The sequence below is a fragment of the Silene latifolia genome, chromosome 6 (assembly GCF_048544455.1).
Source record: "Silene latifolia isolate original U9 population chromosome 6, ASM4854445v1, whole genome shotgun sequence".
Classification (NCBI taxonomy): Eukaryota; Viridiplantae; Streptophyta; class Magnoliopsida; order Caryophyllales; family Caryophyllaceae; genus Silene; species Silene latifolia.
In genome coordinates, this window is record NC_133531.1 from 4,930,832 (window position 1) to 4,954,388 (window position 23,557).

The 23,557-nt window shown below is 38.2% G+C and overlaps 3 protein-coding genes across 5 annotated transcripts; all 3 read left to right on the forward strand.

The window, feature by feature from the left end:
- The first annotated feature begins 20 nt into the window (after window positions 1–20).
- Window positions 21–14,410, forward strand: LOC141587372 (uncharacterized). The gene is made up of 20 exons (XM_074408843.1): window positions 21–441; window positions 1,673–1,878; window positions 2,126–2,244; window positions 2,579–2,700; window positions 2,841–2,942; window positions 4,306–4,420; window positions 4,698–4,799; window positions 4,932–5,462; window positions 5,791–6,549; window positions 6,846–7,033; window positions 7,337–7,409; window positions 8,969–9,179; window positions 9,495–9,583; window positions 10,128–10,249; window positions 10,360–10,464; window positions 10,761–10,908; window positions 11,134–11,277; window positions 11,558–12,106; window positions 12,269–12,979; window positions 13,623–14,410. Exons 2-20 carry the CDS (start codon window positions 1,707–1,709, stop codon window positions 13,812–13,814), a joined length of 4,554 nt encoding a protein of 1,517 aa, XP_074264944.1. The 5' UTR covers window positions 21–441; window positions 1,673–1,706; the 3' UTR covers window positions 13,815–14,410.
- Window positions 14,411–14,545: 135 nt separating this feature from the next.
- Window positions 14,546–20,047, forward strand: LOC141586096 (U-box domain-containing protein 33-like). Of its 2 annotated transcripts, XM_074407224.1 has the most exons (8): window positions 14,546–15,185; window positions 15,523–15,644; window positions 15,860–15,981; window positions 16,149–16,253; window positions 16,622–17,264; window positions 17,868–18,632; window positions 18,864–19,068; window positions 19,957–20,047. In XM_074407224.1, exons 1-7 carry the CDS (start codon window positions 15,038–15,040, stop codon window positions 19,053–19,055), a joined length of 2,097 nt encoding a protein of 698 aa, XP_074263325.1. In that variant the 5' UTR covers window positions 14,546–15,037; the 3' UTR covers window positions 19,056–19,068; window positions 19,957–20,047. The 2 variants fall into 2 exon arrangements, with proteins under 2 accessions (XP_074263325.1, XP_074263324.1); XM_074407223.1 differs by lacking the exon at window positions 19,957–20,047 and having other exon boundaries at window positions 18,864–19,368.
- Window positions 19,999–22,988, forward strand: LOC141586097 (U-box domain-containing protein 33-like). 2 transcript variants are annotated; one of them, XM_074407225.1, is made up of 5 exons: window positions 19,999–20,087; window positions 20,389–20,508; window positions 20,814–21,456; window positions 21,529–22,317; window positions 22,561–22,988. In XM_074407225.1, the coding sequence occupies exons 2-5, from the start codon at window positions 20,477–20,479 to the stop codon at window positions 22,750–22,752; spliced, it is 1,656 nt and encodes a 551-aa protein (XP_074263326.1). In that variant the 5' UTR covers window positions 19,999–20,087; window positions 20,389–20,476; the 3' UTR covers window positions 22,753–22,988. The 2 variants fall into 2 exon arrangements, with proteins under 2 accessions (XP_074263326.1, XP_074263327.1); XM_074407226.1 differs by lacking the exon at window positions 19,999–20,087 and having other exon boundaries at window positions 20,393–20,508; window positions 20,819–21,456.
- The last annotated feature ends 569 nt before the right edge of the window (window positions 22,989–23,557 follow it).

Sequence of the window (23,557 nt, forward strand, 5' to 3'; positions counted from 1 at the left end):
TGCTGAGGCAGGGATATGTATACAGACTGATTTATTTTTGTAAATTAAAAAAATGCTATGTTTACCATTCATTATGAATTGTAGCATTTGCTACAATATCAGATTGTCTACTTCTTAACACTTCAAAAACTAATTCTTAATGCTTTTGGCAGTATGGCATTTTTCTGTAGTTATTTATTTAATTGACCTTACATCTGTATTCCGCCATTTGCTTTTAGTTAGTTTTTTGTAAAGTCTTACATTAGTCAGGAAGATAGGGACCGAGGAACCATGGAAGAAGAGAAGAAGAAAACATCAAATTGTTGGAAGAAACAATATATATGCAGCACTGCAGCAGTAGGGAAAGAGACGGAGGAAAGAAGATTACCTCTGAAATGACTTGAATAAAATCAAGAGCACTAATATCTAAGTAATTCATGTTCATTTTCCGGCCTCTTCCAAGTAATAACAATTCTCTTCCTAAGTACGAAGTATATTTTTTTCTTTTATTCTTGCTTTGCGTACGTCTTTGTTAGTGAAGTCTTGTATACTGTAGACAGTTTCTTGCTTTGCAAACTTTCAAAAATGTTTCTTCTGTTAGCATTACAATAAAATTCCATATGACGGTTCATGTTAGTCAACCTGAAAATCTGAAACCATTCTGGGACAAAGGCCTGGTCACGGACTCACGGCTTCTCTTGTTGTTTCTTTCAGTTCTTTATGGCATTTCTACTAATGTGCTACCCAGTTTGTTGTTTTGCCATATTTAACTAATGATTGTGAATTGGTGATCCACTAAATTTGCTGTTTTTTTTTGGTGCTTCAATTAAACATTGCAGATGAGTCTGAAGCACCTTAAATTTAAGTTAATGACGCGGGAACTGAAGAAAATAGGGAATCCGGAAACAATGAAGTACACAAAATCCTTGGTGATTGCACTACATCCGGAAATGAGTATCAATGCACTTTATGGCGTAATTTATGTTAACATCCGACTTCTCTTACTGCACTATACACAAGAGACACTGAAGCACTGTAGTAATGCTGTTCTTATAATGCTATTGTTGAGGAATGGTGTCATGCCTACTGTGTTGAACCTGTCTCATCAAGTTCGAATATGACTGGTGTAGTGTGATCAGTTGAAAGGTTCAAAGGTTTACAATTACAAATCTGTTCAGTTTAAAGGTTCAAAGGTTTACCTTTACAAATCTAACAGGATTACAGATTTACGCGTCTTGAGAAAAATCTTTTTGAAGATGTCAAATCATTTTTTTTTGGTGTAAAAGATGTCAAATCTATTTATGGAGTAACATCAGGATCTCTTGCATAGTGAGACTGAATCTCTGCATTTCAGGGACATTAAATGAGGAAAGTAACAGTCAACGCATTTGTGTGCAAACTCTTACATATTGACTGTTTCCTCAAAATTTCTCAGAAATGCAGCATTCTGATTTTTTTCTTGCCTATTCTCTATGTGAACAATATTATGAGAAAAAAATTGACATCCACCAAATGAAAAAAGTTGACATGTTTTGCCTGCGTTAACGATTACTCCGGGTCATACTTTTGCATCTTGTATGTGTATTGTGTTATGATCTTACCGAAACTTATTTCTTGTCGCATGTTTTATTATTCCGAAGATTTTGTTTTCCTGGTCTTGAAGGCAGCTATATGTATTTTGTCATTATTTCAGCTTTCAAACGACGAGTTTTAGAAGGGTAAAATACATGAGGAACTTCCAAAGAGAAGGTGTGATGGTTGAGGAAAAGATCTATGTTGCGATCAGCAAGGAAATCGAAGAAAACTGGTCTATCTTGACATGGGCTTTGCAAAACACAGAAGGAAAAAAATTGTGCATTATTCATGTTCAACAAACTACCAAGAAAATACCCGCAGCAAGTATGTATCAACTAATTTTGTTTGACTTAATATTTAGCGGCTAGACAAATATTTGGATAAGACAGTTCTACACCGCACAAGGTTGAGAATTTCGTTATATTTGAAATTTTTATGTTTGAAACTCACCCAAAAAGCCAGTGTAAAGCAGTCTTACCATAGGGCCAGCATTACACTTTGTTTGGGCTAGTTGTGATTTGTTTGGTATGCTCTTGTTCTTGGATGCTTTTTTTAACCACGTTCTGTTTAGATGGCTATATGCCTCCAAATACATTTGTAGAAAAAGAAGTCCAGTATTCCAGAGAGAAGGAAAGGGAAGAAATATCGGCTGTCCTCGATGAATGTCTCCATATTTTTCATAAATCTGGGGTAATGTTATCTTCTTTAAATTAGTTTGTTAAATCATTCTGAAAACGTTATTGTTGAAATGCTTCAACCCATATGATTTGATCGCATGTGAAAGAGATAAATCTTAATTCTTATATAAACCAATTAGTCCTCCCGAGTTCTGAACATTGTTGCGAAGCTCCAAGCCATATGATATCACATGTGAGATGAGACAGAATTAATCAATTTATACACCATGAAATTGAATCCTGTTCATTGCCAATTGGTTTCAGATTTAACGTGCTTTAGTTAAGTGAAATTTCTCACCTTTTCTGAGCTGATGCCTGATCCAACTTTAAATTCTTATTTTGATTAGGTGCTCATAGAAATACTATACTTCGAGGCTGATTCTATTGAGAAGGGTATAGTACAACTTGTAGAACAGCACAACATTGAAAAACTTGTAATAGGAGCTGCAGCAGACAAACATTTTTCAAGGTACTTAATACTTCAGCCACATACTTATTTCACCTGTAGTGTGTACTGTGTAGGTCTATTTTTGATTCAGCTTACGCTTGATTTTGGCTTTATTATGAAAATACAACATAGCTGAGTTGAATTCCTTGCCATGAAAACAGGAGAATGGCAGTAAGGTCTAAAAAGGCCATTTATGTTGAGGAAAATTCACCCCCTTTCTGTCACATCTGGTTCGTGTGCAATGGTCATCTTATACACACCAGGTAAAAATTCCGTCTTATTCTTTGTTAGTAAATAAACAGTACTCCCTCCATTCTATTTGATTCTATATATTTGTTGAATATATGTGTACTTTAATCAAACATAGAGATTATAGAATCAAATAGAATGGAGGGACTAAGGAGTAGTAATCAGTAGATATTAGTTATCTAAGTTTGTATGACTTGTAAATAGGGCGAGTGTACCGTATATGAAACCTCACCCATGTGAAAACATAGAGAGTGTTCCAAATTGAAAATTGCGACAAAAATTGCCTTGTTCCTATGTTCAACACTTCGGCTTTTGAGCTATATCCGTGTCTGGTACGACACACAAGGATATGGGTACGGGTAAGGGTATGGGATCTTTACCCAACACCTACAGATACTAGCATTTCCCATTTCCTGCAAAGACAATATTACATAGCGTAAGTGAAAAGGAAGGGAAGGGTCTATGAAGCGTATAGTATGATATTTTTGGGAATTTTAAGCGTTAATGTCGGACACGACACACAAGGATATGGGTATGGGATCTTTACCCGACCCCTACAGATACTAGCATTTCCTGCAAAGACAACATTACATGGCGTAAGTAAAAAGGAAGGGAAGGGTCTATGAAGTGTGTAGTATGATTTTTGGAAATTTTAAGCATTAATGTTGCACACATCTCTTCATTTCACTTTAGAAACTCTTAAATATTTCATGGAATATTTTTTTCGAAATAATGCTAATTTTTTTTTTTTTTAGAAAAAAAATGTCATTTTGGTTAGAAACCTTAGAAATTAAAATTATTTGTTGAAATGGTGTCCACGTAGGATTAGAAAATCTTGAACCTGAGTTGTGGGACAAACATGCCATTGAAAACATTGGTTTTAGGATGAAACCTTCTTAGACTTATGAAATGGACTCTCTCTCTCTCTCTCTCTCTCTCTCTCTCTCTCTCTCTCTCTCTATGAATTTAACACGGTATCAAAGCCCATGGTTTGTCTTTGGTTTGATGAATTTAAACTGAGCTAATGGCACTGGAGGAGGGCCTTTTTGAGGGTTTGTTAATTACCACTCCAGTGCGCTCCCATGGTTTCGCCGTAGTGATCCAAGGGACCTCACATGTGTGGGAGAGTGTTAAGAGCTCATATTATGTGGTTTCCCCATATTGACAAAATGAGGAGTTCTACTTTATAAACCACGGAGCTACTCGTCCTATCACTAATTGGTTTTAGGCTTAAACTGTCTTGGTTTATGAAGTGGGGCTCTCTCCTCCTTATGAGTGTGGCCCAAACTGGTTTTCATAGTTTAACAACAATATAAAGATGAGTCGAGATGTACATTATCGAGACTATAATCAAAATTGGTTTTGGATTGGATGTAGGAAAGCAGAGTCAAGTCCTTGCAAAATTACGCCTTATGATCCGTTCGCACCTTGCTGGAGCACTACCAGCAATGATTCTCATTCCTCATCGATGTTCATGTTTGGAACGGAATCAGTGAGCACCTCTTGCTTGTTTTTGTTTCATTCTTGAGTTTCAGTTATTCTTATAAAATTTGATCACTTGTGGTTAGTTGCTTAACTTCTATCAATTGTGGGCAAAAATATGAAACATCACTCATCTGGGCTTTGCCTAGTCTTTTCGATTCCACTTTCCTATAATGCTTGATATGCCTCACTTGTAAGAGTGAAAAATACTATCATATGTTTAGCAAATGTATTGTCAACGCAATTATCCTTCCAAAGTTTACAACTTTGTTTGCCTGCTCCAACAGGAGATTGACCTGCAGGCTGATAATTTGCCCCGAGTTGCTTTTGAAGGAACACTTGGACTCCGGAAAGCTGAGAAAGAGGCTCTGAGGGATGCCATTTGTAAGGTAGAAGAATATCTGAACTCCTCATACGATATGACACAAAAGCATCTATTGCTTTTTCAAAAAGAAAATCCTGACATATTTGTTATTACCTATTTTTTCTGATTCATTTCTTCAACTATGTCGTTGGGGCAGGCTGAAAACGCTGAAAGACTGTATAACCAGGAATTAAGACTAAGGAAAGCAAAAGAGGCCGAGCTGTCTAAACGGAAGGAAGAAGCCGAAATTATGAAGAACCTCTGGAAAGAAACTTCACATGAACTGCATAAGACGAGGGGTCTAAAGTTTTCACTTGAAAGGCTAATTGTGAAATCAAATAAATCCCTTACAGAGTTGGAGGATAAATTATTTTCAGCAGAGCAGTCAGTGCAGAAATACAAAAATAAGCACGAAGATTTGCAGATGGAGAGGAATAATGCTGTTACAGAAGTTGACAAGCTGAGGAAACAACTTTGCCAGGGACCATCAAGGTCATATGTCCCTGTTTACTTCTCTGTATTCTCTCCCTCAGATTTGGAGAAGGCGACTCAAAACTTTGCTGAATCCTTGAAAATTGGAGAAGGGGGATATGGAAGCATATACAAAGGTTTCTTACGTCAAACTCAAGTAGCAGTAAAGATACTTAAACCTGATAGCAGACAGGGTCGTCGGGAGTTTGATCAAGAGGTACGTCTATTTGGATTTTATTTCGTTGAACAATATGTATTTCACGTTCTTGCACTTGTTGTTTAGATATTTCATTTTAACCGCCAACGACAGCGTCTTACCAACTCTCATGCCAGCGACCACTCTGCACCGACCCTCAGATCCCAACAATCACTGCTCACAGAACTTTGTTCACTACGCATCAATTGCAAACATAGGCACCCCCTACTAGCTACCATCAGTACACCCGGAAGGGAGCAGACCAACTTTTTAAACTATCGGAGCATATATTTTCTTCTGCTCTGGTTTGCAAGTCACCAGATTGATCAGCTATTGCTTTTTCTTATAGGTTGAAGTTTTAAGCAAGCTGCGGCATCCAAACTTGGTCACTCTCGTTGGTGCCTGTCCAGATTCTTCGGCTCTTGTTTACGAGTATCTACCTGGAGGAAGCCTGGAGGATCGACTCCTCTGTAAGGATAATGTTCTCCCACTATCATGGCAGACTAGAATTCGGATAGTCACAGAGTTATGTTCTGCCCTCATTTTTCTCCATTCGAGCCGACCTGGCTGCATTATACATGGTGACTTGAAGCCAGCAAATGTACTACTTGATGACAATTGTGTGTGCAAGCTCAGTGATTTTGGCATCTGCCGTGTGGTACTGAATAGCAGAATCTCAATGTATCAGACTACATTGATCTGCAATACTGAACCGAAGGGCACAATTATGTATATGGACCCTGAGTTTCTTTTAACCGGAGAATTAACACCCAAATCTGATGTTTATTCATTTGGAATTATATTGTTACGCCTATTGACTGGAAAATCGGCATTGGGAATAGCCAAGGAAGTGGCGAAGGCTTTGTCTGAACGTAATCTCGGTAGCATGCTGGACCCTTCTGCTGGGAACTGGCCTTTTATACAGGCTGAACAGCTGGCTCACTTGGCTGTAAGGTGCTGTGACAGGATCAGGCAGAACCGTCCCGACCTTAGATCTGAAGTATGGAAGGTTCTCGAACCTATGAAAGCCTCATGCCAAAGCTTATCAATACTTCGACTTGCTTCTGACAATCAACCACCAAATTATTTCATGTGCCCCATTTCCCAGGTTAGTTAGTGCTTGTTTTTTCGCCCCCTTTTCTCTGTTTTAGATGACTCGGACACCTTGTTTGGATGGAGGAAAAATCAGGGGAGGGAAAGCGAGAGATAAATTTTCTTGTGTTTCAATAGTAAATTGGTTTGAGGGAGATGGAGGTATATACTTCCATTGTCCAAGGCAAATCAAAGTCCGCCCAACATAGGGAAGAATTGGAAGAAAAACAACTTTATTTTCCCCCCTCCCCTTGCCTTTCCTCCTACTATCTATATCTAACAATGTAGTAATTCCTTGTATCGAATTTGCAGGAGATAATGGAAGATCCGCACATTGCTTCTGATGGCTTTACTTATGAGCTGGAGGCTATTAGAGGCTGGCTTGATAGTGGCCATGATAGTTCACCGATGACTAATATGACACTTGCAAACCTTGAGCTTACCCCTAATCATGCTCTACGCTCTGCAATTCAGGAGTGGCTACAACATAACCAAAGCGGGTAATTCTACAGTTTTCCTCCTCTCCAGGTTCTCAATGTTTCCCTTTCCTTAAGTTTATAGAACGGCATGGTCCTGAATTACGGTTGAACAACACTGCTAAGGGATAAGATCACTTTCTCCTGCATTTCCTGCACCGGTCTTCTGTATTTGCATAATTAAATGGTAATACTATAAGCTCGTTATGCAATGAGCTGATTAGCATGCTGCAAAACTGCATGCTGAATAATATCTGCTACCTAAGGAAAACATTTCTGATTGATACTAGAAAATAACATGATTGGTGCCGCTGGAATTGTTTGCAGTTTAATATGTAAAGCAAAAGTAATGCTTGAATTCGTTGGATGGAATTCCGATTGTAATGTCACTTCAATTGATGTATGTGTAATGGTGTTTACATAAACTATCGTAAAGTACTCCCTGCAGTTCTTACCAAAGTTCTCATGCCATAAAATCTCGTTTTAAGGAATACAATAGAGAATTCTAAGAAGTGTGCAAGTGTGATAATTTGGCGATTAGGTAATCACGGAGTATTTAAAGTGCCCAATTTGGTAGTTTAGTGGCATTGGATGTGGATTGGGGTAAAAAAAAAGTGCAAGTCGGGTAGATTGATGACTTTTTGTGTAGCAAAAAAGGAATGAGAACTTTTATTCGGGTTTTCTCAACATAGAAAGTGGAAACTATGATGTGGATATGAGAATATTTCTTACTGCATCAAGTAATGCATGGAATTAAGGATAATGTCATTTTGATAACGGGTGGAGCCCCAAACAGACAGTATTCAATGTGTGAATTTAGGATAATTGCCAAGGTACTTCCTCAAGCTTTTGTCGGTTTCTACTTTAATTCCGTCCATAACCTAGAAGTGTAGTTGTAAAATGGTGGTGAGATGACAAGGCCAAATTCCAGGTAGTAACACTTAGTCTATTTGCAATGTCAAAAATTGAATACTGCTTAGCACAAACCAAGCGTACAGACGAGCTTTCCTTCTTTTGCTTGATATTGAATGGGGAGCTAAGATCAAAAGGTAACATGTTTATTAGGTAGATCCACAGGTCAATTTGGGTTAGGTTTATTAAAGTTTTTTTTCTTTAATAGATAGATACATGTGTTATATAAACTATTCATTTCCTGTCGATTCAGCGCAGGTTTTCCACGTTGAGCCATTTTGAATGGATCAGTATTGGTACGTCATAGTTTGGACCGAGTGTGAGTTGGATCGTTCAATTCAGATTTCAGTTTCAGGTCATATACAAATTACTTTTTTTTTTTTGTATCTTGTTCATATTTAATCTATTCAATTAATGTGGAATTTTCCTTAAGACCAAGTTGTATGGATTACAACACTACGTCCGAGTGAGAGCAATTCAACAATAATATTACTTATGCTAATTTTTTGTTCGAGAGATGTCGTGTGGTTGGAGCATCGATAAATAGATCACTACTATATTGTTTTTTTGAACCTGAACTGAAAGATTCCATCTTTGTACGGCATTAGTTTACAGGTAATAAAAAGAAGGAAAGTTAAGGTATGAGATGATCAGCTGATGAATGATGATCATTTCATACCACATGTCGCCATCTAGCTCAAGCCCGGTCTTTTCAAGTTTGTATATATATATATATATATATATATATGCAATATAGCTACTGTTTGGTTTACAGGTTCAAAGGTAGACCAGTGCAAACTTAGGGGTAAAGGCTTTCATGTCATCAGAAAGGACAAATTTATTTGAAGACGTCGAATAAATAAACAACACAATATCTCCCATAGTTGGACTATCTAAATATTTTCTTGTCTATTCTGTATATAGACACAAATATGAGAGAGTGACATTCTTTGCCCGCATTACTGATTCCTTTGGGTCAGGTTGTTGCGTGTTCAATGTTCATTGTGATACTGTCTTGCCTAAGTTTTCGCCTTTTCGTGCCATCAGTTCAACTCCCAAACGATGAGTTTTAGCAAGGGGAAAGAGATGGGGGAATTTCAAACAGAAGGTGTGAAAGTAGAAGAAAAGCTTTATGTTGCGGTGAGCAAGGAAGTCAACGAATGCAGGTCTATCTTGACATGGGCTTTGCAAAACTCAGGAGGAAAGATAGTGTGCCTTATTCATGTTCATCAACCTGCCAAAAAAGTATCCATCCCTGGTATAATATCATGTACACCTTTTGTTTTACGTCATAATCAGTTCATATTTTGCATCCACGCAAAAATTGGGTAAAACGGTCCTACAGTACAAATGGGTGAAGATATACTCTGTAAGTGAATTTTTAAAAGTCTTATCTTTGATACTCAAATAAAAATCTTCCATCTTATTGTAAACCGTCTGACCAAAAACCCGCTATTCCCCCTTTGTGTAAGCTAGTCGTGGCTTCTTCTGTAAGCACTTGTTCTCCGAGAATTATTTCAAACATACATTTCATATAGTTAGTTGCTTATATTGGCTGCAATTACATTGGCAGAAAAAGAAGTTAAGTCTTTCAGAGAACAGGGAAGGGAAGAAATGTTTGCTGTGCCATATGAATATCTCCATATCTCTCGGAAGTTTGGGGTATTGTTATCTTCTTTTAACTAGTTTTGTCGTTGAACTGTCATGTACTCCAGTTCATCATCTTATAAATTTTTTCAAAGGGCATCAATCTTATAAATCTTGTGAGCATTAAAAATGATTACTTTTACAATAACTTACTGTAATATTACATTGGATAAATGTGAGATGAACATATTTAATCACTTTATAAATGTAGTTGCTTCGCACTGCTGTTACCAATTGGTGGGTAATTGGGGATGTAACTTCATATAGTTGTTAATCAAGTGAACCTCTCTCCTTTTTTTTCTCCGTCTATTCATTAAACACGAATTCTTATTTAAAATAATTATCATGTACATCGATATTGTTGAAAAGATCAATTCATATGATATTGTCATGTGTGAGACAGTGAGAGGAGATTGAACTAATAACTTTTTAAATTTAACTGTTACCTCACCCGATTGTTGTTGATTGGTTTCGGATGTGACTTCCTTGACGTGTTAATTGAACTCTCTCTTCTCCTCTCTTCAGCTGATCAAACTTTTTTCTCTTAATGTGACTGTAGGTGCGCGTAGAAAAACTATACATCGAGTCTGATTCTATTGAGAAAGGGATAATACAACTTATAGAACAGTACAATATTGAAAAACTTGTGATAGGGGCTGCAGCAGATCAGCATTACTCATGGTACTTACATACATAGGCCGCAGATTTATTGTAAATTTGTCAGGTTAATTTGTGTTTTTGCTTAACCTTGTTCTGGAGTTTCTGAGTTGAATTTGTTGTGTCGAAAACAGGAAGATGACAGAAGTAAGGTCTCAAAAGGCCGCTTATGTCAGGGATAATGCACCCCCTTTCTGTCACATCTGGTTTATTTGCAGTGGTAGTCTTATACACACCAGGTAAATATTATCAGTCTTAATCTTTATCGACCCTGTATCTCTACCATGATTTATTTTTCAAGATTGAAATTATGAGAGAGAATTAGTGGTAATCACTAATGACCGGGGCGGAGGGAGTAGAATATGCAGATGTGTACATTTTCAAGATTGAAATCATGCGAAGTTACTAGTTAGTACTTAAAGAATAAGCATGTAAAAGGTGCACCGTCAAAATTGAAATCATGCAAACTAAACATTACTTGTCTACATATTCTCATTTTCCTGGGTGATTGAAATTGGCATTGAAATGGATGTAGGGAAGCTATTAACCCAACTGCGGCTTCTGATGTGCCTCCATCGCGCTGGAGCACTGATAGCTTTGACAGTTCATATTCAAGATCAGGATCAGCGTCAGTAGGGTGTGTATCTCAGTCCTCATCGATGTTCATGAAGGGAAATGAATCAGTGAGTCATTTTTGTTTGATTAATGGTTTTGGTTTTATCTTCGAGTTTCACCATTCTGAAGTGAGTTGCCAGTTTGCCATCCATATCAACCCAAAAACTTAAGCCAATTGGTGAATGTTCAACTAACCACCCCCACTTCTTTTAATCATTCAATGTCGGACACTAAAACATATGCGTAGAATACTGAACACCTTCTAAGTTTATGAATTTGTTGTCCCGCTCAAGCAGGAAAGTAGCATAAGTGATCATCCTTATGACCGACTTGAACGTGAAATGATAGAGGCTGAAAAATCGCGCCAAGCTGCTTTTAAAGAATCAATGAGACTCCTGAAAGCCGAGAAAGACGCGTTGAGTGATGCAATTTTTAAGGTAAAAAACTAGATATGTTATGAACTTGTAACACAAATTGTCAGTTGCTTTATTATTTAATGTTCTGAAATATTTTAGGTGCATTTACTACTGCGTTACGGGAGAGCACGTATATAACTAAATCGATTTTTTCAGTTAAGTATACCCGTGTCGTATTAACTGGATAAGAATCTGATTGATGGAGTCTACCTGTGTCGTAGCTCGTATCATCGTCTGAAAACGATATTTGCATTAGTTATTTATCTGTAATAATATCAATTTGTGAATGTGAATTTGGCAGGCTAAAACGGCCGAAAGATTGTATAACGAAGAAATAAAACTAAGGAAAGCAGTAGAGGAAGAATTGGCTAAAGAATATGAAGCCATTGAAGTTATGGAAGAAATCCAGCTCAAAGGCTCACTTGAACTGCGAAAGACAAATGCTGATAAGTTTTCACTTGAAAAGCTATTTGAGGAATCAAATGATTGCCGTGAAGAATTAGAGGAGAAATTACTTTCAGTAGAGGAAATGTTGAAGATGTACAAATATGAGCACGAAGAACTAGAGACGGAGAGGGACAATGCTCTTAAAGAGGCTGAGAATTTGAGGGAACAACTTGGTCATATTGGACCATCAAGCTCAAACTCACATGTTGATGTTCCTGTTGAACTCGCTGATTTCTCTTGCTCAGATTTGTTGAAGGCAACTATGGACTTTAATGAATCCTTGAAAATTGGGGAAGTAGGCTATGGCAGCGTATACAAAGGTTATCTGTGTGACACCGAAGTAACAATTACTATACTTAACCATAGAAGCTTGACGAACAGTCCTCAACAGTTTGATCAAGAGGTACACATCGGATGATCCAGCAAATTATGGGTCATTTTGTGCTGTTCTATTTAACTCTAGTTCAGGGTCAGGTCTAGGGTCAGTTTCCCAGGTTTACCCTGTGTTAGTTGTTGCATTTTGCATATGGTTAGCAGATTGATCAGCGATGGCTTTTCCTTGTAGGTAGATGTTTTAAGCAAGCTGCAGCATCCAAACTTGGTCAGTCTCGTTGGTACGTGTCCAGAAATTTGTGCTTTAGTATACGAGCAACTACCAGAAGGAAACCTCGAGGACCGACTCATGTGTAAGGATAATGCTCCTTCACTATCATGGCAGACCCGAATTCAGATCGCCGTAGACGTATGTTCTGTTCTCATCTTCCTCCATTCATTTTGGCCTAGCTACATTATACATGGCAACTTAAAGCCTTCAAATGTACTACTTGATGCCAATTGTGTGTGCAAGCTCTCCAATCTTGGTACCCGCGAAATAGACTATTTTGATCCAAAGGGCGCATTTGTGCACATGGACCCCGAGGTTCTTGACACTGGAGAAGCAACACCTGAGTCTGATGTGTATTCTTTTGGGATTATATTGTTACGCCTATTGACTGGAAAATCAGCTTTGAGAATACTCATGACAAAATCAGGTTTGTCTAAAGGCACTATCAGTAGCGAGTTGGACCCTTCTGCTGGGGATTGGCCTTTACTGCAGGCTGAGCAGCTGGCTCGCATGGCTTTGAGGTGCTGTGATGTTAAACAGAACCGCCCTGATCTTGGATCTGATGTATGGAGTGCTCTTGAATCCATGAAAGCCTCGTGCCAAAGCTTATCAGTAACTCCATTGGCTTTGAACAATGAAGCACCAAGTTATTTCATGTGCCCCATTTTCCAGGTTAGTTAGGATTAGATCTAGTAAACAGGTCATTTCAAGTGTGTCGACACTTTAGTTGGGTCGGTTTGTGCCTCTCTATCTCTCATAGGTGGTTTTGGTTCATTTCTCCGCCAAAGAGGTTGGGGACAGACTAATTGGAATAGTAGTGCTCATCTTTTTACCAAGTTATCTCTCATACTTTTTTTTTAGCATTGATACAAAAAAACACCGCTCCATCAGACATGAGTCCGTTTTGTTATGTGCAGTTGGACTAGTAGTGCTCATCTTTTTACCACCTTCTCTTGGTTTTAGATGATTCGTTTTGGCAAAACGTGATACACGTTCTCTATAAGACGGTCCCATGATAATAGTATCAGGGGATTGACTAATAGATGATGAATTTTTATTTCCTGCATTTAGTTATTAACATCTATTCGTTATTAATAATTTTCACCTATAAAAGGGATGCGAAGTGCTCTTGAAAAGCGTCAAGTAAACAAATAAACAACCAAATAAAATACTTTTCGTTCTCTCCTTTAAGACCTATCTATCTCTAACGCGGACCCATATGAAATTCAATTGAATAGTCATTGAGTTTCTGGATTTATAAGATGTGGTTTGACTTTATTGTTAAATCGTAAATGGGTTGGTCTCATGTTTGCAGGAGGTAATGGAGGACCCACACATTGCTTCAGACGGCTTTACTTATGAAGCGGAAGCTATAAGAGGCTGGTTTGATGGTGGCCATGACAATTCACCAATGACCAATGTGACACTTACAAACCATAACCTTACTCCAAATCGTGCTCTCCGCTCTGCAATTCAAGAGTGGCAACTACATAACAGAGTTGAATGATTCTTTTCCGCTTTTGAAGCACAGAGAATCCTACAGTTTTTGTCATCCCAGGTTCACAATGTTTCCATTTAGGGAGCTTTAGTCACAGTCACAACTCTGTGGTTATAGCAGTCTTGTGCATGTCATATGGGTTGTACGTATATATGTAATTGAATCAATCCCAGTTTCTCTTGCATTTCCTGCAATAATTTTCTATAGTCTGTCTCTCTACATTCTAAGACTACACACTCGATACCGGCTTACCGCTGCAAGTGAAGCAGTGACTCAAGCTGGATATATATGACGAGATCTGCATGAACATGAGATGATTAGGAAGCTGCAATTTCCGTGCTGAAGTTATATACTTGCTACTTGAGGCAAACGATAGCTGACAGTCGAGAAAAGTAATCTAATTCTATAATACTCCGTATAACATAACTTGGTGAACATTCAACATCTCTGCTACTTCATTTTGGGTCATGTATATTGGTATAGTTAGCAGCTGAGTAGTCTTAATTGAGTTGATGTGCATGTATAGGTGTTTTTGACATAGATTGCTGTTCAAACAATTGTATATCAAGTGACTAATCAATTACATTGTGTGTTTGCACTCCTTACATCCTACTCGTCTCTCTATTCTTTAGTTTCTATCTTATGTCTGCTAAAAAGTGTTTTCATATCTAATAGAGACAAAAGCAAAGTTATGGGTATAACTGGTTGCGATTCCTTTTGTTGTGGAGTAACAGATGTAATTATTGCGTTATTTTCACTATGGTCATCCAAAAGCTGTATTTCTGTGTTGTCAACAAAAGGGTAAGAGAGTAAGACTCCGTAAATCCAACCCTCATTATCGTGCCGTTTGAGGGAGATTAGAGCTTGAGTCCTAGGTGTAATGCTAATGTTATTGTTCTAAGATTGGCATCTCTGGAACTTGCTTGAAGTAGATATATGTATATGTATATGGACTGTGTCAAATTCTAAATTTAAAATTGCTGTAATAACCATTCATCCTGAACTCACCTGAAGTATGTACTACCTGTGAATATTTCATATTGACTTCTTGCTGAACATTTCAATGCTAAATTCTTTATTCTTCTGATAATATGTAATCTCTTTGAAGCTTTCAATTGAACCTGCCTATGTTCTGCAGTTACTTGTTGACCAAGTTTCTTTTAGTTGGTTACGGAGTATATAATACTACAAGTCCGGAAGATTGAGAAGTTGGAAGAGAAAAACAAACAATTATGGAAGACAACAATAATCTATATGTAGCAGTAGGGAAAGAGATAGAAGAAAGAAGATCAACTCTGTCATGGGTTTTGAAGAAAGCAAGAGGAAGAAATGTCTGCGTAATTCATGTTCATGTACCAGCACAGATGATTCCTCTTTCAGGTAATAATCCCCTTTCATGGTATCTTATATCCTTTTTAATCGTGCTTTGTATGCGTGTTAGTTCTTTATGTCTTGTACGAGTATCCTTCTGACACATTCTCTTATGAGATTGAAGTTTGTTGCTGACTCTGAGTTTTTTGTGTACTGTATCGGATACTCGACAATTGGACTTGGTTTTGGACACTTGCACAGTACATTTGAGTGTCAGTAACATAGATTTTGCTTTCTGTTCTTTGCTGGCAATTCAACCAAAGAGCTACCTTGTTTGTTGTTTTGCCATATGTGATTTATCATGGTGACCACTGAATCGGCTATTTGGTCCTTCATTACATTGCAGATGGTTCTGAAGCACCTCTAAGTTCTCTTAGGGGGACAGAAATCAAAGAGCTTCGAGAACGAGAGAGACAAGAGCTACTGAAAATACTTGATGATTGTACTGAAATGTGTGCTTCATATCAGGTACTCCATTACTTTGTGCCTGGTAATAATTCGGTAAAAAAGACTGCATTTTAAGATATGCAGTCAGTGAAGTAGTGAACTTTCAACCAACCCCATCGGAATTTACACCATCAACCACTTGCAATGTTTTGTTCGAGGGATGGATGGTGAAATGTCAGGAATTCACTAACAAATGATTTTAAGTTGGATACTGAAATATGTGCTTCTAATGGTAGGTTCCATCAATTTACGTGTACGTTGAGACGGAATCCATAACAAGAGGAATTGTGGAACTTATATCTCAGCTGAAAATAAGGATTTTGGTAATGGGTGCAGCAGCCAACAATCAGTATTCAAGGTATGGATCTAGGGTTAGCAAATCACTCATTGTGTCTTTATTGGGTTCTACTGTATCTTGTCCATGGCCAGGAAGTGATTGCATTGTCAAAAAAATTATACATTCTAGCACAATATGAAATTTATTGACTGACTGACTAACTTTGCTTCTTCTGCTTGATATTAAAGGAGATTTGCGGCCCCGACATCAAAAAAGGCTAAATTTATGCTCCACCACGCTCCTGATTATTGCCATATTTGGTTTGTATGCAAGGATGAACTGATTTATACTAGGTATGCGTGCTACTTTGTAAAATAACTACATTACCCTGACGCCTTTGAGGTTCGGCCTATGTCACGGTTAAGGGTCGATATATATATGGAGACTTACTCCTTAGCTGATTAAGCAGAGAGTTTCTTAACTATTTTACTCAAAGTCGGTCAGAAATATCCGACACACGTGCATGTCCAAAGACAGTACATGTTTTATGAAAAAAAAACCTAAGGTATTATACCATGTTCGATTGTGTGTCCTGAAGTAATATGAAAAATGGAAGCAACATAGATTTTAGCGTCTAGAGACTATTTAGTAAGTGATGCGTCCTTTAATATTTGATGTTCTAGCTACTTTACTGTTCTTACCAGTAGCCTCCTGAATTTAGGGGAGGTGTGATTCGTGTGAAGCAGCCACCTTCAGATAGTGAGGAGACGCCATTAACGTTGCTGGACGATCTTGATAACCTCGTTGAATCAGCTCATAGGCCACCAGGTTCAAAAGGTTCCACACATGTTGGTCAGGTTTTTTTTGAAAGACTGTATTATAAGGAATATGGTTTGAGGAAAGCAATGGAAGAAAATCTGGCTAAAGGAAAGGAAGAAATCGAGAATATGAAAAGACTGTGGGAAGCAGTCTCACCGGAACTCCATAAGGCAATGGATTACAATTCATTGCTTGAGAGCCAAGTTGAAAAATCCAGTGTCGAAATTAAGGAGCTCGAAGAGAAGATCATTTCTGCAGTGGATTTGTTGCAGAAGTTCAAGTATAAGCGGGATAAATATGAGATGGAGAGGGATAAAGCTCTGCAGGAGAATGAAGAGTTGAAGAAACTAGTTGCTCAGGGACCATCAAGCACCCAATTCTCATACTCGGAGCTGCAGAAAGCCACTAATCACTTTGATCAGACATCGATGATTGGTGAAGGGGGTTATGGGAGCACATATAAAGGTTTTATGTGTTATTCGGAAGTGGCAATAAAGATGCTTAATTCTAGCAGCATTTTGGGTCCTCGAGAGTTTGACCAACAGGTTGTTTTCTTCTGAACTCTGCAGTTTTTGTTGTTTGCCTCTATATATTTTACAAATTAACTTTTCCAATTTATCGTATGCTACACTTTCAACACTATAACTTGAGAGTAATCCTGAACTTGTGACAAATTTACTACAAGATTGTTCCCATAGTGCCTCGAAGGTTGTTGCTTAAAGGCAGATTAAGGGGATGTTGGATGAGGGTAGCCTTGGTCCTTGTTTTTTAAACTGCAACTGGATGCTGACGGGTTTTGAAACCAGGTCCTGAGTTCCACCTCTCAATGACTTTCAGCTATACTGACCTCTGCAGCCTAACCATTGTGTTGAAAACACAAACTCTCTTTCAAATGACCCGTAATGAAAATTTTATGGACCGACTACACTTTATAAGAAGTACAAACTGTTTTGTAAGTCATTTTGCTATATTTTATCAAATTCACCAAAGCCGAATAACTGCGAGCGTTTGGCTCCAGAGAAAAAACTGTCAAAAATTAATCCGGTCTGTAACTCTGATGCTCTGAAAATTTTCTTGTACATCATTTTTTATCTGCATATAAGCACCTGTACATGTTTCCTTATCCTAGCTAGGATCTTATCCTGTAGGTTGCCATCCTAAGCAAGCTAAGGCATCCAAAAATAGTCACACTCATTGGTATATGCCAAGAATCTTGGGCACTTGTATACGAATATCTTCCCGGTGGCAGCCTCAAGGATCGACTCATCTGCAAGAACAACGCTTCCCCACTTCCATGGAAAGCAAGAATCCAGATAGCAACTGATATATGCTCTGCCCTCATCTTCATCCACTCAAGCCAACCCGACTACATCATACATGGCAACTTAAAACCATCCAATATACTTCTAGACTACAATTTATCGTGCAAGCTCACTGATTTTGGTATCTTCCGCATCACTTCTGATACTGAAACTGCAAGCGAGCGCGGAACAAGGATTTACACAACTGTAAAAAATTGCACGATGAAATACATCGACCCTGACTTTCTTTCTACAGGAGAGCTGACGCCAAAGTCTGATGTATATTCGTTTGGGATCATATTGTTGCGCTTGCTGACTGGGATGAATGCCTTGGGGATAGCTGATGTGAAATTTGCTTTTGATAGAGGTGATTTGGACAGTGTATTGGACCCTTCTGCTGGGGAATGGCCTTTTGTCCAGGCCTATTTCATCGCTCGTTTGGGATTGAGCTGTTGTGATCTCAACCCGGAAAACCGGCCTGACCTTGAGTCGGAGGTCTGGAGGATTCTCCAGCGGACGAATGGGTTAGAATCAGGGTCTGGCTCAGGCTCGCCTATTATTAATCCGACTTCTGAACAACCACCTGATCATTTCAAGTGTCCCATTTCAATGGTTAGTTCATACACTCGAATTTGGCATTTCTGATACACAGTCTCACACTTTCACAGTTGTGTAAGATGGTTTATAAAATCGCGTGTTATTTACTCAAATGCCATAAAAAGAATACTCGGAAGTTCTTTTATAGGCGTATTTGATAAATATCTTGCGGATTTACAATATCTAGGAATAATACACCTTACCAAAAAAAACTATTTTTTTTGTGGACTGTAAAAAAACTTGCAGGATATAATGGCGGATCCACATATGGCTGCAGATGGGTTTACATATGAAGGAAAGGACATCAAAAAGTGGCTTGATAGTGGATATGATACTTCACCCATGACTGGTTTAAAACTTGAAAACCTTAATCTTATTCCTAACCATTCTCTTCGATCTGGAATTCAAGAATGGTTACAACAATGTCGAAATGTGTAGCTGTTTTGATCAGGTTCTGTCGACGTGGGATACTTCTTAGTTCTTACCACATCTGTTTTTCACACAGAGTTAAATACAGTTAGGAGCATCTTGCATGAGTGTGTTGGTGTATTGGAATCGGATTTTTTGTGAAAAATTGTCATCTGTTTTTGTTCAAATCGAATTATTAAAAAGTGTGTAGGATTCAGCAATGCAGGTCCAACTGTTGAATATCAGAATGTAGAAGTCGCAACATTTTATCGATACATCTTAAATTACCTGCTTTTTCGGGTCCGGAATTTTGCTGACGTGTGGGATGAACACTTCAGATTTATGTATAATGTATATTTATAATTTATTGACTAAGAGTCAAGTTATAAAATTAAAAAATGCTATAATGCAATAATTACTTCTGGTCGTCAAGTGTGGGCGACAATCTGCAGTGAACATTCAACGCAGAATACTTTATTGATTATTCACACCTTTTGGCTTTTGGTTATATATATAATCTCTTTGGAGCTTCCAAAACCTTTATCCAAATTTCCTTTAGCTGGTTTGTTACTTACAAAGAAACATTTATGCAAGATCAGCTCTGAAATTTTTCTAGATCCATCATCCATAACAAGAGTAAGTCTCTCTTAGGCCGGCAATATCCGTCTTATGATGAAAACGGGTCAAATAGGCTGTCACTTGCATATATAAGACAAACCTTTGGTTGGTTCCTAGGTATCTTTCTTTTGTCTGATCTACCATACTTGACCTGTTTTAAGTTTAAGACGGATATTGTTGTCTTAAACAAGAATTTGTGCCATAACAATCTTTCTTGTTACTTATTATTGATGCGTTTGTTGTTTTGCCATATGTGATTGATCATGGTGAGTGACCCACTGAATTTGTTGTTTGGTGCTTCATTTAATTGCAGAAGATGCTGAAGCACCTCTAAGTTCAATTAGAGACACAGAAGTTGGGAAGAGTTCCGACAACGCGAAAGGCGGGAAGTACTTAAAATCCTTAGTGACTGTACTCAAATGTGTGCCACATTCCAGGACCCAGGTACTCCATAACTGAAAGACTTGTATAGTCCTTGGTAAATTCATTACTGAGGAACCATTTTCCTAAGATACGCAGTCAAGTGGGAGTCGTGTATAATGTTGACTGTCAGACGCGTTTCCTTTGTCTTGTTGTCCATTAGTAATGTCTGACACAAGACAAGGTGGTTAAATGAAGTGTTGAAGTAACATAGAATGGTTTGCAGGTAAAATTTCGTGAAAAGTTAACAATTGGAAGGATCTCCAATCAGTCGATCACCCGTGATTTTAAGTTGAAACCTGAATTTTTGCGCTCCTAATTGTAGGTTCCATCAGTTAACCTATGCATTGAGAATGAATCTGTAACACGGAATTTTGGAATTTACATCTCACCTGAAGATAAGGATTTTGGTAATGGGTGCAGCGGCCGACTATCAGTATTCAAGGTATGGATCTAGAATGTTGTGATCACACTTTTGATGGTTCCTACTGTAATTTTGTCCATTTACCAAAAATTGTGTCAAAAACTTCAATAGGTTTAGCACAATATGAAAAAAAACTCGGCCATCAATGTACCATAGTATCATACCATGTTTGATTGTGAGTGGCCGACACTGGTATACGAGGTACTTTGAAAAATCCGAGCAACATAGGTTTTTAGCATCTAAAGAATATTTATTAAGTGATACTTCCTCTAATACTTGAGGTTCGAGCTATTTTACTGTTCTAACCAGTAGCCTCCTGGGTATAGGGAAGGTGTGAAGCAGCCACCTCCAGATAGTGAAGAGATGCCATTAATCTTGCCGAATGATCTTAATAACCTCGCTGAATCATCTCATATCTTACCTCATGCATCCCTTATAAACGGAGCCATGCATCGTGGTCAGGATTTTTTTGAAAGACAGTTTTATACAGAATACGGTTTGAGGAAAGCAATGGAGGAAAATATAGCTAAAGGAAAGGAAGAAATCGAGAATATGAAAAGATTGTGGGAAGTCGTGTCACGTGAGCTCCGTATGGCAGTGGATAACAAGTCATTGCTAGAGAGCCAAATTGAAAAATCCAATGTTGAAATTAAGGAGCTTGAAGAGAAGATCATTTCTGCAGTGGATTTACTGCAGAAGGTTAAGTGTAAATGCGATATATATCAGATGGAGAGGGATACAGCTCTGCAGGAGAATGAAGAATTGAAGAAACTAGCTGCTCAGGGACAATCAGTCGCTCAATTCTCTTGCTTGGAACTGCAAAAAGCTACTAATCGCTTTGATCAGACATCGATGATTGGGGAAGGGGGTTATAGGAGCACATATAAAGGTTCTCTGTGCCATACAGAAGTTGCGATTAAGATGTTTGATTGTAGTGGCATATCGGGTCCTCGAGAGTTCAACCAACAGGTAGCTTCTTTTGTTTGCTCTAATTCTAACTGTAATGCTCTGAAAAATGTCTTGAATATCGATTTCGTGTAGGTTGCCATCCTAAACAAGCTAAGGCATCCAAAGATAGTCACACTCATTGGTATATGCCCAGAATCATTGGCATTTGTATATGAATATCTCCCGGGTGGCAGCCTCGAGGACCGACTCATCTGCAAGAACAACACTTCCCCACTTTCATGGCAAACAAGGATTCAGATAGCAACTGATATATGCTCTGCCCTCATCTTCATGCACACAAGCCAACCCGACTCCATTATACATGGCAACTTAAAACCACATAATGTACTTCTAGACGATAATTTATCGTGCAAGATCACTGATTTCAGCATCAGCAATGTCATGTCTTACACTGAAACCAAAAGCGAGCGGGTTGCAAGGATTTACTCAACTGTAAAAAATTGCAGTATGAAATATATCGACCCTTCCTTTCTTACAACCGGAGAGCTTACACCCAAGTCTGATGTTTATTCTTTCGGGATCATATTATTGCGCTTGTTGACCGGATTGAATACCGTGGGGATAGCTATGAACGTGAAAAACGCTTTGGTTAGAGATGATTTGGACAATGTTTTGGACCCTTCTGCTGGGGACTGGCCTCTTGTCTATGCTGTACTTATCGCTCGGTTGGGCTTGAGCTGTTGTGATCTCAACCCTGAAAACCGGCCTGATCTTGAATTTGATGTCTTGAGGGTTCTACAACCGATGAATGCGTTAGGGACAGGATTAGGGTCAGGGTCAGGCCAAGGCTTGTCGATAATTAATCCGACTTCTGAAGATAGTGAACAACCACCCCATCATTTCAGGTGTCCCATTTCAATGGTTAGTTCTTTCTAATACTTATATCGTCAAATTATGTAAGACGGTTTATACAAGCGCATGTTATTTACTCAAATACCGTAAAAGGGTGCTTAAAAATTCTTTTATAGGCATATTTGGTAAATAACTTACGGTTTTACAATATCTCATTGTAATTAATGTAATACGCGTTACAGACTTACAGAAGACGCTTATTTTTGTGGCCTGTAAGACGAAACTGATTTATAGGACCGGGTGAACTTGCAGGAAATAATGGAGGATCCACACATGGCTGCAGATGGGTTTACATATGAAGGAAGGGACATCAGAAAGTGGCTTGATAGTGGATGTTATACTTCACCCATGACTGGTTTAAGACTTGAAAATCTTATTCTTACTCCGAACCGTTCTCTACGGTCTGGAATTCAAGAATGGCTACAACAATGTCAAAATGTGTAGCTGTTTTGATCAGGTTTCAGTTACCACCTGGGTTATTCAGACACGGTTGTACATAGTTAGGAATCGGCTATTTTGTGAAAAATTGTTATGTTTTTGGTTAAATTTAGTCATCAAAGTGTGTTGGTTTCGGCTTTTCATGTCGGATCGTCAAATACCAAAATGTGCAAGGACTTTTGTCCCATTTTGTTAATGTCACATACATTTTACCATAATCTATGTACGTTTGACGTAGAAAATGTTTTGGAAGTAATCTGACAATTTAGCATGGTTTTAATTTAAATTGAAGTATCAAAGTGTCATATTTATGTCCGATTATCAAGTAATCGATATCGTCTCAAAAGTTCTCGGACCATATGAGGGTATGACCGAAAGAACTTATTCGACTAACCCAAAAATTGCGACAATTTTGTTGCTGAATTTTGTGTTGTCCTAGTATTTTCTTGGTGTACCGCAGCTGCGCACCAATTAAAGATGGGCCTGGATCCTAAAATAATATGGTTAGATGTGTGACGATTGTCTATAAGCAAGTTTCTCTTAAGACCGTCGAAAATTTTTAGACGGCTATATTTGACCCTTTTTCAGCCAAAGCCCAAATGTGATTGTGACCACATTTTGATAAAAAGTAACAGGACAATAATTTGTAGTTGAATACTAGCTAAAACATTTAATCGTTATGTGGTCGCATTTACCACAAAATGGTAAAATATGCTCGTCTGAAACTTTCAGACATAAATGGTCGTTTGAAATGAGAATTGGCGTTCAACTATTGAGTCGACAATGCAACATTTATCAGTGAGCGGATTAT

Bases quoted from the DNA above. Each gene is read 5' to 3' on its own strand.
- LOC141586097 (XM_074407225.1), top strand. From the start codon at position 20,477: ATGGGTGCAGCGGCCGACTATCAGTATTCAAG. The intron at 21,457-21,528 runs GTAGCTTCTTTT...GATTTCGTGTAG, and splicing joins CTCGAGAGTTCAACCAACAG to GTTGCCATCCTAAACAAGCT. The intron at 22,318-22,560 runs GTTAGTTCTTTC...GTGAACTTGCAG, and splicing joins TCAGGTGTCCCATTTCAATG to GAAATAATGGAGGATCCACA.
- LOC141587372 (XM_074408843.1), top strand. From the start codon at position 1,707: ATGAGGAACTTCCAAAGAGAAGGTGTGATGGTTGAGGAAAAGATCTAT. The intron at 10,250-10,359 runs GTACTTACATAC...TGTCGAAAACAG, and splicing joins GCAGATCAGCATTACTCATG to GAAGATGACAGAAGTAAGGT. The intron at 10,465-10,760 runs GTAAATATTATC...AAATGGATGTAG, and splicing joins GGTAGTCTTATACACACCAG to GGAAGCTATTAACCCAACTG.
- LOC141586096 (XM_074407224.1), top strand. From the start codon at position 15,038: ATGGAAGACAACAATAATCTATATGTAGCAGTAGGGAAAGAGATAGAA. The intron at 15,645-15,859 runs GTACTCCATTAC...TTCTAATGGTAG, and splicing joins AAATGTGTGCTTCATATCAG to GTTCCATCAATTTACGTGTA. The intron at 15,982-16,148 runs GTATGGATCTAG...TTGATATTAAAG, and splicing joins GCCAACAATCAGTATTCAAG to GAGATTTGCGGCCCCGACAT.